The sequence below is a fragment of the Podarcis tiliguerta genome, assembly GCF_965153285.1.
Source record: "Podarcis tiliguerta genome assembly, chromosome: 1".
Lineage (NCBI taxonomy): Eukaryota > Metazoa > Chordata > Lepidosauria > Squamata > Lacertidae > Podarcis > Podarcis tiliguerta.
The window spans coordinates 111,090,247-111,104,926 of NC_139534.1; the positions used below are offsets into that span (position 1 = coordinate 111,090,247).

The 14,680-nt window shown below is 44.9% G+C and overlaps 1 protein-coding gene across 1 annotated transcript in view; it reads right to left on the bottom strand.

Moving 5' to 3' along the window:
* The window catches only part of KCNK10 (potassium two pore domain channel subfamily K member 10), an 80,544-nt gene that overhangs the window by 20,830 nt on the left and 45,034 nt on the right, over positions 1–14,680 (bottom strand). Inside the window, exons 4-5 of the mRNA XM_083448313.1 lie at positions 10,585–10,702; positions 1,700–1,860 (exon numbers count right to left, since the gene is read on the bottom strand). Coding sequence (XP_083304439.1) covers positions 1,700–1,860; positions 10,585–10,702 — 279 coding nt within the window. The remainder of the gene's footprint in view (positions 1–1,699; positions 1,861–10,584; positions 10,703–14,680) is intronic.

Genomic DNA, 14,680 nt, shown 5'->3' on the forward strand with positions numbered 1-14,680 from the left:
TGCTGGATTTCAGGGCTTCCCTGGAAACCAAATGGGGAAGCAAAATCCATTGGGGTGTTGATACTACGAGTCCCTCCATTTAATGCTGAGGTTGTATATGTGTGTCAATAAAACCATATACAGTCGTACCTTGGATCCCGGACGCCTTGGTACTCAGACATTTTGGCTCCCAAACGCCGCAAACCCAGAAGTGAGTGTTCCAGTTTGTGAACATTCTTTGGAAGCTGAACGTCCAACGGGGCTTACGGGGCTTCCTGCAGGCAATCAGAAGCCGCACTTTGGTTTCCAAACATGTTGGAAGTCGAACAGACTTCCGGAACGGATTCCGTTCGACTTCCAAGGTACAACTGTATCTTAAAGACGCAACAGTCACCACTGACCTTCATTCCAAGGAAACAAAAATTGGGTAAGCACAGGAACCCAGGAGTCTCTCACTACTCGGAGACTCATGTGGTACATAGCAATAATCTGGCACCAGATCCCAGGTACCACTCAGGATTAAAGCAAGCATTGTCTCTCTATTTTTCGTTCATGTGACTGTTAAGAAACAATCATTTGCTGCATCCAGACATTTTGTCATATGTTGTTTTGTATATATCAAGGCCACAATCCTATACATGCCTAACTGGGAGTAAGTCCCACTGAACTCATTGGGGTTTATTTCCAAGTTGACATTATGGGGCTGAGCTGTTAGAAGTCATATTTTGTTGTGTGTATGGTTATTTTTAACAGTCAATGGTCTGGTTTGCACATGATGCAAAGATATGGTTTGTTTAACAAACCACAAGTTAATGAGAACTGAACCATGCATTTTTCTACAGGCAGCCAAACCGTGGCTTGTTTCTCCAAAGTTTTGTTTCTCTACCAATTGTTCTTGCCTCATGCCTTTGTAGCTTGGTGAGCCTCTGGGGTGGGACAGTCACACAACCCATGATTAAAGAAGAGTGCAAGTTTGCACATATACACCAAGCCATAGTTAAAACAAAGCAAGGCTTATAAACCAAAAACAAACCATGTCTTCAGAGCTTGGTTTCTTGGTAGCATACAAATCACTGGACAGGGTTTGGAGTATCAAACAAGCCATAGTTCAATACACTGTATTTGAATAAACCATGATTTAGCATTACGTGCAAACCAGGTCAATGCAAGGGTAGCTCATTATGTATGTTATGTAAGTCCTCTTTAAAGCATGTACTTGTTTGCTTTCATGAGATTTTTCTTCCATGTAAGGTGGGCTTTTTCTTTTTTTTAACAACCAAGCAGTATATCAGATTTGTTAAATAAATAAAATAAAATTAATATAACACCAGTATTGGATCTTTCTACAAGTTTTATACCCAGGGATCTATTTTATACAAGTTTTATATCAAGGGATTTTTCAATATAGGCTTTCTAACCAGATATTTTCACAGGGCCACCAGTTCTGATATGACCACTATATCTATTTTCTCTTCTAGTCTACAAGCACTCCAAATTCATTCATCTCCTGATATATATATATCAGTGATTATGAAAATGAATGAATTTGGAGAGGTATAAAAAACCCATTTCCCCAAAATTTCAAGGCATATTTATGACGCAAGAAGTGTTTTTAATACCTAATTCTCACTGCGTCTTGCCACTCAAAATCTTCTAACCATATGTATGACCTGTCATTAGGGTTCAAGACTAAAAAGAGATAAAACCATTTCAATCTTACTCGAAAAACCTTTTCCACTCGTGCGATGCTCTTTCCAAAGATGGTCCCAAGCTGGTCACCAATGCCGGCGAGCAGAAAGCCAAAGAGTGGAATCCCAAAGATGGCATACAAAATACAGAAAATTTTTCCACCTTCTGTGCTTGGGGCAATGTTTCCATACCCTGTTGAGAGAGAGAGAGAGAGAGAGAGAGAGAGAGAGAGAGAGAGAATCACCATCATCTCTCATATCAGTATCTGAAGAGTCATTGAGGAAATGAAAAAGGGAGAGATGCAAAATAACAAAGAAGGTATACAAAGAAAGAGGAATTTCCCACTTCCATTGCCCCACATCTGCTCATGAGGTTATATCCAGTTACACTGCACATGTGGAATGAGTTCCTCAAATGCCACAGAACCTCCCCTCCCTCTCTTCCAACCATGCACCCCCAGATCTGCTCTAGGAATTTCTCCAAGCCTCTGGAGCACATTTGTGGGTGGTGCAAGAGCTGTAAAGCTGGAAGAACCTCTGTTGCATTCACAAAAATCATTCTGCACATGCAATGATTTACTTGGAGTTTTTAGTATCTCACTTGCTTTGTGTTGCCAGAAAGAGAATAAAAATGGGGTGTGGAGAGCATTGCATACACCTTGCCTTAATTTATATACCCTGTGGGGCTGAACTTGATGTGAATCTATAAACAAAGCATACTTGTTAGCACTCTATTTCTTTTGTTGCCATTGTTAACTTTATTGAAAGCTTTTTTGAACCTATTCAACATGTACCACATATCAAAATACTTAACGAAAACAAAAGGAGTGGTGGTTGAGTCCTCACTGACAAAGTAGAACTGAGATACGGATAAGAGTTCTTGGCAGGCAGATACTGGCATCTGATGTTGATGATCATGTGGAGATTGTTCCAGCGTATTTTAAAGATGTCTGGGTGGTATTCAACCAAGTTTTACTCACAGCAGAAATTGAAATTAATGGATCTAACTTAGTCATGTTAATTAATTACAATGGATTCTACTTCAATAAATGCCAGCTTATGTTAGCAACTCCTCAAAAGGAATAATGCCACTGGAACATCACAAGAAGAGCCTGATGGATCACGTCAATAGCCCATCAAATCCAGCATCCTGTTCTGACAGTGGCTAACCAGGGACTCAGTTATACAGCTGCAAATGAAACGTTTTAGGCAGGCATAGGCAAACTCAGCCCTCCAGATGTTTTGAGACTACAATTCCTTCCCATCATCCCAGACCACTGGTCCTGTTAGCTAGGGAAGATGGGAGCTGTAGTCCCAAAACATCCGGGGGGCTGAGTTTGCCTATGCCTGGTTTTAGGTGTGTCTTAAGTGCAATATACAATGTGACACTAGATGGCAATGGTGAGCCTTATGGAAAATTCGATGTATTTTTAAAAATGCTTTTCAGAACGGTTTTTATATGTGTGTAGATTCCACCCAGGTACTTGTGGAAGACCCACAAGCAGGATTCAAGCAAAAGAGCACTCTCCCCTTGTGTGGTTTCCAGCATCTGGAATTCAGAAGTATTACTGCCTCCAACTATGGAGTCAGGACATAGCCATCATGCTAAGAAGCAGGATGACACAATGCTGTCTTGCCATAAAATAAAAGTGAAGTGATACCTGATTACTGATTATCTGACTGCCTTTTCACACATTGCACACAAAAAACCCACTAGTCACCAAGTGTACTCAACAGGGAGCCAAAGCTAGTCCAAATTCTCTTATTGCCTATCAACAATACACATTTTCAAACACAAATTTCTCAGGTTCAAACTTCCCATTTTTAATTGTACTCTTTTTAATAATAATAATAATAATATAATAAAACCAACCCAAAAATAATTTTGCAGCCATTACCAACTGAACCTTTAACCATTCCCTGGGTAAGAAGAAATTGTAGCAAATTCTTTTTAAATAAGAGTAATGGAAATGAATACGAAGGGCTCCCAACTGATTTCTGCACAGAGATAGAAGCGGACCGTTGACGCAAATAAAAGGAACCTTACCGTTGTTCCTTTCTCTTCCTCACTGAACTGCACATCCGCCGAAGCCCTTTTAGAAGCTATTAGCACTTTGCTCAAAGTGCATTATCCTCACCTGAATGACACTGAAGTGTGTGGTTGTGCAGCATTTTGTGATTGTTTGAACTGTCAACATGCTGAAACATCCCTTTACTTAACCCACATGTAAAGAAATCTCTGGTTAAATGAATGGGAGAAGCAGCATGGTTCATTCACAGGCCTTGGACATACTGCAGGTATTGGGTATGTTGACCCTGACTTGCAAACCTCTCTGATCTCATCTGAGGTTACATTGGGTTTGTGCCCACCAAAAGAAGCTGCACAATACCCAAAAGCAAGAGTCCTGTTCCAAATATGAAGTGCTTATTCACAGGTACTTATTTACTAGATTTAATCCAGCCCTTTCCCCCGAAGGCAACCAGGGAAGCAAACAAGATGAAGATTTTTTAAAGCAATCAAATATATTCACAGTGGGGGGGAATCAAGGTGGCCAGGAATTTGGAACAGAGGAATCTACCTTCTATTGAGTTAGAAGGTAAAATAAGGTAAAGGACCCCTGAACGGTTAAGTCCAGTCAAAGGTGACTATGGGGTTGCAGCGTTCATCTCGCTTTCAGGCCAAGGGAGCCGGTGTTCGTCCACAGACATTTTTCCAGGTCATGTAGCCAGCATAACTAAGCCACTCTGCTGCAACAGGACACCATGACGGATGCCAGAGCGCATGCAAATGCTGCATACCTTCCTGCCACAGTGGTACCTATTTATCTACTTGCACTGGCGTGCTTTCAGACTTCTAGGTTGGCAGGAGCTGGGAAAGAGCACCAGGAGCTCACCCCATCGTGTGGATTCAAACCACTGACCTTCTGATCAGCAAGCCCAAGAGGCTCAGTGGTTTAGACCACAGGACCACCCGCGTCCCTATTACCTTTACATATTGAGTTAGATCACTGGTCCACCTAGCTCAGTGCCATCTACACTGACTGGCAATGGCTCTCTTGGGCTTCATAGAGGATACAATCCCAGCTAGAAGCAGCTTGCCAGCTGGAGTTGAGCCAGTCTGGTAGCTTCCTGGTAGGTAGCGCAAATGCACCAGCGGGGTGCAATCCAGCATTCCTGCAGATGTAGATGCACCGTGCCAACCTCCTGACTTCCCTACCCTCTCCCTTCCTGTAAGCAACAGCTACTGACCTGCCAGGAAACCAGCACAGCAGTTCCTTCTTACCTGACAAGCCACTTCCTTTCTCAGCCCCATGTAAAGATGCCAGGGACTGAACATGGGACTTACTGCATGCTCTACCACTCAACTGTGGTCCTTCCCCAATTGCTGGCTGAAATGACTCCAGCCTCTCAATTGAATCACAGTCCTCATTCACTGGCACTGGTGGATTCACTGGGGTACTTGGAAATCTGCCTGAGTGGGGTGAGTGGGGGAGCGCAGTTCTAAGAGACAGGGTCCTTTTATGCTGGTTCAAGCACAGCTACCCCGACCGAGGAAACATGTAAGGATAGCATCTATGTGCCAATGAATGGGGGATCCATTTCAGGGAAGAGCCTGGCAGTGGCGTAGCGTGGGGGATGCAGGGGGGGGCTGGCCGCACCAGGCGCAACATCTGGGGGTTAGGGTTAGGGGGCGCAAATCCACGGGTTAGGGGGTGCAAATTACTTGCCTTGCCCCGGGTGCTGACAACCCACGCTACGCCACTGGAGCCTGGAGCCCTCCCAGCCAGCAGATCTAATTTGAGATGTGAACTGCAATGTCTATTCAGACATCACACAAAACACACAGGACAAACATTTCCTCAATCAAGCCAAAATACAGTTCTGATTGATAATGCCCACCAGGAACTGGTGCAATCAGAGGGAGCTATTGCCAGGATCTAGCCACAGGAGCGAGATTGTGTGAACCCATCTATACATTGTGCTCATCTCTATAAGAAGTACTTTGGGATAGCAGGCCACTGCCTGGTCCTCCATTTAAATGGGATTCACAGCAGCTCGGGAGTTAATTGCCCTGAAAACCTGCAGACCCCGTCATTTCCACCATTTCTTCATGGAACTGAGTTCCTAATGAAACCTATCATTTGATTAATCTGAAACGCGTTTTTGTCAGCACGGCAGGATACAAGACTTTTGCTAAAGGAAAGCCAAAGGAAAGCCATGCTTTGTCATGCTACTGCATACGGCCTTTGCAAATTGACTCCTGATGGGAGTGTGACTCAACAGAGTAATCACATTTTCAGGCTGGAGTTCTGAATTACGTCCGGTCTTTATCTCATATTATACCTAGTGAAATGTCCAGTTCTTACACATACCGCTCTCCCCACATTTCCCAGTTTATGTGAATCTTCAAGAGATTATCTGACATTCTTACACACAAACACCCTTTTTAAAGCACTTATTTTCATGCATTGTCCAAGGACTTTGACTTTCAAGATATGTCCCCTAACTTTTAGATTAAAGCAACATCAGTCCTGCCATGATAGGAACAACTGCAGATTTTAAACTTGCCTATTGTCTCACAGATAACTCATGGAGTTTTTTCTTGGATTAAGGACACCCTTGTGCAAATTAATTGAAATGAAACAATTGAAACAATGAACTTAGTAGTACAAAAGTCACATATACATGTACAAAAGTCACATATACGTACATTAGTAACGGATATGTCCTCCGCTATCTTTAAGAAGCATTTGAACACAGTTTGTCATGGAGTCTACTAGTTTTGAACAGTCACTGTTGTTTTTCGGATCCCTGTACCACACTTGAATCAGTGCCTGAATGAGCTTCTCCATAGTCATACAGTCTACAGCACAGAGGCGACTTTTGCGTGTAGCCCACAAATTCTCAATGCGATTTATGTCCAGGGAATTCCCTGGCCAATCAAGTACCTGTATTTGATGCTCTGTCATGAATTTCTTCACCACTTTTGATGTGTGACAGGGGGCTAGGTCCTGCTGCAATATCCCAGTACCGTCAGGATACCTCTTTTCCAGCTTTGGAATAACACTCTTTCGTAGAACTTCAATATATTGTGGTGAGCACATCATTCCTTCTATTGGCTGCAGGCTTCTGACACCATAATGATCAACTGACTATTTGTGTTTGTTTTGAGTACAGGATTACGAGTAAGACACAAAACATGCTTTGTTTCAATTAATTTGCACAAGGGTGTATTTAATTTCCAAACTCTTGTTTACAACGAAGGCCAAGGAAAATGTGATGCGATTTACACAATCAATGCTACACAAATGGTGGGCAAGTTTTAAGCAAACTGAAGGTATGGGCATTCTGATCTGCATCAGGAACCTGGAATGTGGGGAGGGGACTTTAATCATTTGCCATTTGCATCCCACTGCAGTCCTCAGACTCACCTACATTCATAAAGACAAAGCGCTTTATATGCGTTATAATACTGCGACACCAGATGGCGCTGTGGAGTCCCATTTTTCGCCAATGGGATTTCCTTGTATGAAGTTTACAACGCATTTAACTGAATCGCTTTTTTGATGCGTCTAGATCCAGCCCTCATCAGGATCACCACACACACACACACACTGTCTGCAGTGAATTGGAACTACTTCCCAATGCAAATAGCTTCCAATATTTGCAATTTACTTTTTAAAAGCCCAGGGCCTTCTCCAGTGCTTTCATTAACAGAGGTACATTTAACAACAACAAAAAGGAGCTTTCGTAGCAGTGGTTCTTCAGGTATGGAATGCCTTGCCTAGAAAGAGGTTCACCTGGTGACTACACTGCAATTCAGACAAATTTATTCATCCAGACATTTTAATTTCTTGCAATAAGGATTTGGAACAACATTGACTTGATAGTGCTATGCAAGGGGCTTCACAAGGCCTCTCTTTCAGAGTGCTTTTGCCAAGGGCTTCCTGAGCTCTGAAAATCAGTTGACTGTTGGGTTTTGCAAAGCATCATATCGCATAGCACTTTGCAAGGGGCTTCACAAGACTTGGCACTCAGCTGACTGTTGGGGCTTGCAAAGGCTTTACTGGTGCTGCCGATCAGCTGACTGGCTGTGCCTGTAAACCCCCTTTTGGTTGTGTCAGATCTCTTCACCTGCCCCACATGTGACATCATATACGATGACAGGTGGGTGTCAGTTAGCCAATGGCTTGTTGGGTCAAATGGGGAGGCCTATTTAGATTTGCAGGTTGGAGGTTTCCCATTCTCTCAAATATATATATTCTAGTTACCCATAGATGCAGACAATCTAATCCAACAGATGTTCATTGATATCAATGTAGACAGACTTCATTGCTTCATTATCTGTTGTGCTGGGCTTCCTCAACTCACCCCTTTTCATTGAAACAAGAGGCAGAAATGAAAAGTATAGCTACAGCACCAAAGTTCAGACCATTTTACTGCCTACTCCATTAAAATCCATTTCATTTCAGCGGTTTGCAGCCTGGCAATAAAAATGCACTTTCACATTGGAAACATGCAGCCATGTACAGAGATCAGACCAAGAATGAATTATTCAGACCCAGAAACAAGCAAAACAAAGGATAAGCTTCTTAGATTAGATCTGTCATGCACCCTGCAAAAGACTGTAGGACCCCTGTGTCCCTCCATCACTCTCTCCTCTCTCACATACACACTTCTTAAATGGATTAGTTGCCAGCATTTCCCTTCAACACTACATCTGGAAGGATACTACATCATGGCGTAGTAGTAGCAGAGAGGCACTGTGGGGCAAAATGAGCCAATGATTGCTTTGATGTCCTCAGAAGTGTTTGATCCAGGAAGCACAGCCCTAACTCTGAATAGGTGTTGCCCTCAGTGATGTCAGTAACCATCACAACATTAAATTCCCTAGATTCTCTCTGATTGGATTGAACTGGCTCACCCATGTGAGTCAAACAGGAAAGAGAAAGCAGCCCTAACAAGGGGTGGAGGGGTGGACTCTGGCAGAATATCAGCAGCTAGGAGAAAGAATATGACTAGAACAGAGCCTGATCCATCAGGGCTCCTCTTATGTCCTTATCAGAGTAGAAACCTGATCATGTAGCATCCCAGCTCCTCAGAAGGTCTGTATGCATAGAGATCTACTTGCATAGGATTCCCCTTGTTGGGAATGTTGCATGACTATACACAGCAAGATCAGCCATGCAGCTCTTCGCCCAATTAATAGGTGGCCCCTATCCTCACATATAGTGCTGCAGTTCATTCACATATTGACCCAGAAGCTGAGCTTCCTATGAACTTGATCTCCTATCATTTCAATATTAATTTTAATTGAGATACTTATATTTTTATTTTACTCCCGTTAAAGACCACCTCATAACCCAGAGCCAAAACAGAGAGCACCATCTGCGTTAACATCAGTAGCACAATTGTAAGATGACAAGAGTTTGGATTACGATCTATGCTATTATTTTCTGTTTGTTCTCTCTCACTCTTGTCATTGTTAAGTTCAGAATGCAGGATGAAGTTTCAGCCCCTGGAGAAATGCACTCTGCTCATTCTTCCAAGAACCAAGAACCTGCAATTCGCACTCTGGTTTTCAATTTCTGCAGCTACCTACAATTCAATAAACATATACCTACAGATGTGTGAATTGTTAACTCAAACCTTGGCTTAGCTGTCGTCCTGTGCTGACCTAGGAAGCTCAGGAAGGGAGAAAAGCAGGTGCAAGCTCCTTGCCAGGAAGAAGAAGAAGAAGAAAAGTTTGGATTTGATATCCCACTTTATCACTACTCTAAGGAGTCTCAAAGCAGCTAACAATCTCCTTTCCCTTCCTCCCCCACAACAAACACTCTGTGAGATGAGTGAGGCTGAGAGACTTCAGAGAAGTGTGACTAGCCCAAGGTCACCCAGCAGCTGCATGTGGAGGAGTGGAGACACGAACCCGGTTCACCAAATTAGGAGTCTACCGCTCTTAACCACTACACCACACTGGCTCTCAAGGAGCTAGTACATTTTCTTGGATGTGCAAATCAAGACATGGTTAGGGAGATTCCAATAATAAGACCGGAGGGGGGAAGAGCAGCTCTTTAGGACCCCAAGGAGTTCCTATTGCCATGTGTCCAAACAACTCTCTTATCAATCACAGCTTTGCCTTCACTCATTAGCTAAAATACTGACAGCCAAGAGTAGCCAGCAAGCTCACGTCACTTAAATTGCTTAGAAAGCTATCTCCACATTTTGCTTCATAACTTTCTTTCTAGGAGGAGCAGACTGCTGCTTTAAAAAAGAAAGAAACCTAAGTATCGGGGTGCCTGCCTAGGGGGCACCAATGAAGACCTTTGTGGGTGCCATGGTGCCCAGGGGCACTGGATTGTTGATCTCTCTCTCTGTGTTTGTGTGTGTGGTCTGTGAGCAGAATCAAAACAGAAAGACAGCTTGTGGTGGGGCTGTGCTGCCTGCCCCTATTTTCCATGCAGAAACTGATAGGGATTGTTTGTCTACATGATAAAAAGGTAAAGGGACCCCTGACCATTAGGTCCAGTCGTGGCCGACTCTGGGGTTGCGGCACTCATCTCGCTTTATTGGCCGAGAGAGCCGGCGTACAGCTTCCAGGTCATGTGGCCAGCATGACTAAACTGCTTCTGGCAGACCAGAGCAGCGCACAGAAACGCCATTTACCAGAGCGGTACCTATTTATCTACTTGCACTTTGACATGCTTCCGAACTGCTAGGTGGGCAGGAGCAGGGACCGAGCAATGGGAACTCACCCCGTCGCAGGGATTCGAACCGCCAACCTTCTGATCGGCAAGTCCTAGGCTCTGTGGTTTAACCCACAGCGCCACCCGCATCCCTTTGCCTACATGAACAACCCTACAAAACCCCCTCTCTTTTCCATCTCTGCCTCCACCTTAAATACTATATAAATGCATACCTATAGTTGTAATGACGGTTCCAGCAAAGAAAAAGGCACTTCCGAGGTCCCAGTGACTGCTGCTGTTAACGGGATCTCCGACAGGATTGACTCCGGCACTGGTAGCATTAATGAGCCTCTGGAAAAAAATATCAACAGTAAAATTAACTCACAGAATACTTTATTGTAAAATATAGCACAGCTGGAACTGGACTTCAATGGAAGCTTAGGAACTAGGAAACTGCTTCTATCAGGTCAGACCTATTGTCCATTCTACCTCTGCTTTAACTGACAGTGGCTCTTCATTAGAGGTACTTCCCATCACCCAGGACCTTCACAACGCAGTGCATGTGTACTGCCACTGAGCTATGCCCCTCTCACCTGTTATCCAAAGCACACTGAGGAAATGTGCAGCATAGAGATCTGAACGGATACACTCAGAAAGCACAGTAATGCCTTCATCTCATTCATATCTAATCACCACCATCACCACAAACCATTTAAATCACCACAAAACATTTGTACAGCATTGCAGGCACTTGATGCCCATCATCTCAACAGCCCAGTAAAACAAGCCAGCATTACTACTGCAGATGGAGAAGAGAGGGTTGAACCAGACATGCTGAAGACCACAGGTAAAGTGCTTACCTGCCTAAGCATTCAATGTGTATCCTGCCATGTTTAAATGCATTTATTGTGTTCATCTTCCTAGTTGCATAGAGCAGTGGTAGCCAATGTGGCAACCCTCTAAATATTGTGGAATACAACTTCCATCATCCCTGACCATTGACCATGTCATGAATGCAACCTGGGATCAGAGAGGGAAAGCACAGGGACCATGGCATTGGTACCAGTTGTCGAAATCTATTAAATTCATTTATTCAAGAGCTCTCAGTCACACTCGATGGCCCTTGTGGTCTATTCCAACTCTATGATTCTATGAAATAGAAATTTAAATTGCCACCGACTGCTTGAGGACATTTTAAAGCACATTAACCACCTGGAACAGGGAAGCAATGGCAGAACAATTCCCACACTTCCCCAAAAGTTTGTTCCAAATAAGGGCCTGGGCCACACCCCCTGGGCCAGTTGGAAAAGGCCCTGGAAGGGAGCAGGCCCTGCAGTCCTCCCCACAGCCGATGGTCCCACAATGTGGAGAGCCAGGGGGAGGGGGGGAGATCTCTGTGTGCAGCATGGCTCGTGTTGGTCAAAAATATCCAACGCCTCAAATGATTTAATTACCTCTGGTTATTTATTTATCTTTGAATGTTTAATTACCCTAAAATCTAGATACTTAAACAGGGAAAAGAGAAGATGGGGAATGTAAACAGCATAGCTAAAATATAGAGGAAGGGAACTAGGATGTCTATCTACTAGGTTCCCAGTGGTGTCACGGAAAAATGTGTTTGCTACATAGCAGAATCTCAGAGTGCAGAGAGCATTCTGTTTATTTACCCAGAAGAGCATAAATCAGCTTAATTGACACCTCAGTGTGACAGGCAGGCCATGGCACGCTGTCACCTCAACTGGTGTTACTTGTGCCAGAGGATGCGTCGCCTTCTCCATTCCAGAAGCAGCACACTATGCGGCATGACCCAGAGTACGAGAACCACATCTGTGGTTCGCCCAGCCTAACGCGTTTGCTCGGCCAAAGGTGTGCAGTGCACCTCCAGGAACGAGTTGCCTGACAGCAGCGCACCCCAGACAAAGGCTGCTTTGGCATTCTGCTTGCGACGTGACAGCATTTTCACTTCATGAATTTAGGGCAGCTTTAGTTCAATCTCTAAGGACGGACTCCATCAAAGTATGGGGGTGGTTTCTGTCTTCCTCAAATAAGAACGCGGGGGGGGGGGGAGCTTTACAACCAAATGGACCAGTGTGCTCTTGTTGAACAGGGAACCTTTTTCAGCCCACGGGCTGCATTTTCTCATGCACAACCTTCCCGGGGTGGGTGGAGTCAAAGACAAGTGTGTGTGGAGCCATAAAAGGTAAAGGGACCCCTGACCATTAGGCCCAGTCGTGGCCGACTCTGGGGTTGCGGTGCTCATCTCGCTTTATTGGTCGAGGGAGCTGGCGTACAGCTTCCGGGTCATGTGGCCAGCATGACTAAGCCACTTTTGGTGAACCAGAGCAGCACACGGAAACGCCGTTTACCTTCCTGCCGGAGCGGTACCTATTTATCTACTTGCACTTTGACGTGCTTTCGAACTGCTAGGTTGGCAGGAGCAGGGACTGAGCAACGGGAGCTCACCCCGTCGCGGGGATTCGAACCGCCAACCTTCTGATCGGCAAATCCTAGGCTCTGTGGTTTAGCCCACAGCGCCACCTGCGTCCCGTGTGGAGCCATGGATGTGGCCTTTGCTTTTGCATGAAAGGCTACATTCCAGGCATCAGAGGTTTCTACAACCCTACCCCCATCGTTCCATCTCCCAAGCAAGAGGCATTATCACAGTTCAAAGTCACATTCCAACCAGAGTCAATTGGGGGGTTCAGAAAGTGTGCAGGGGGAGCAGAGGGGGGCAGCCCCATTGCACATGTAGAAGTCCTTGTGCAGGGCTTCCACATATGGGGCTCCTGAGAATAATCCTACCCTGAATACTGGGGGTGGCCTGGGGGGGAGTCCCGAGGGATAGACAGAGTGGTTTGAAGGGTTTCCAGCCTGAGGCTCCCATCTGTTGTCTGATTTGATCTTTTCTACAAAAGTACTGTGGGGTTGTTGTTGTTGTTTTTAATTATTCCTCTGAAACAGACTTTGTGTGTATTACTCACTGTGCAAATGGCTCTGTGAAGAAAACATGATGTAAGAAACAAGCTCACAAAGGCATCTGAATAGCTACAAACCTAGTGGTACAAAAAAGGGGGGTGCTACACCAGAAAAATCAACTGGTTTTTGTTGATAATTAAATGTTTCTTGTAAGCCACTTAGAGGTTTTATTACAAGGAGGAGATATACAAATCTTTTTAAGTGAAAACATATTAACACATGCAGGAAGGGAGGCAAGTCTCAAACTGATACTACACCAGAAAGTTGGTTCTTGAAGAATAAAAGAGAACCCTAACACATTTCTCTTTAAAAAAATTACACAGGACAATAGAGGCTTGTGTTCTTTATCTTTAAGGAGAACTAACTCCTATACCAGGAGTCTGCAACCTTTAAGACAAAAAGAGCCACTTGGACCCATTTCTGAAGGGGAAAAAAACTGGGAGCCGCAAAACTCGTCATTGTAAAAATAACTTTTTTGTCACTTTTTTATTATTTCTTTGTTTGACCCCTCAGAATTACTCCTCCTCATAGAAATAAACATTAAATTAACAAGTTACCTTTTTGTGTGTGTGTGTGTGTTCTTCATTCCCCTTCAAAACAGTGACCAGCGTACATGCCCCCTTTCAGTGCAGTGAGCAGCGTACATGCCCCTTACAATGTAGCGGGCGGGCGGGAAGGTGATGTCAGGACAGTGCGTGACTAACGCACGCACCGCCCCATGCGACGTCACAGCCAGTACAGCACCCGCCACAGTGGGGAGTGTCGGGGCACACAATGCGCCTCCTCCCCTTGCTAGTATCTGCCCCGGAGCCGCATCAAAGGTGTAAAAGAGCCACATGCGACTCCAGAGCCGCGGGTTGCAGACCCCTGTCCTATACAGAAAAAAGTCGCACTGAGATAAACGTGACTTAGGTGATTTCATGTGGATGCAGGGCTGTCTTAAGCATATGCGGCACCGGGGTGCAAAGATCCGCCCGGTGCCCCCCCCCCCGCCAAATTGCCCAATCCCAGGTGTGCAGGAGGGTGGAGCCGACTGGCCGCCTCAGCGTCTCGCTGGCTCGATTGCCCCCAAATTTGCGGTGCAGAGCCGCCGGCAGCAGAAGAGCCTGCCATGGCGCTCTGACGAACGGGTGGGCTCTTCCCTGACTCAACTCTCAGTCCCTGGACTCTTGGCCTGGAGCCCCTGAGAGCCCGGCGCCCAGGTGCCCCACACCCCTAGCACCTATGGGTAAGATGGCCCTGTATGGATGTTTATTGTTGAATCAGTATCATGCATGCAAGTTTTTTTGTCATGTCCACACAACATTGTTATCATCAAAATGCCAGCTCATATTCCCACTCCAAGAAGACCAA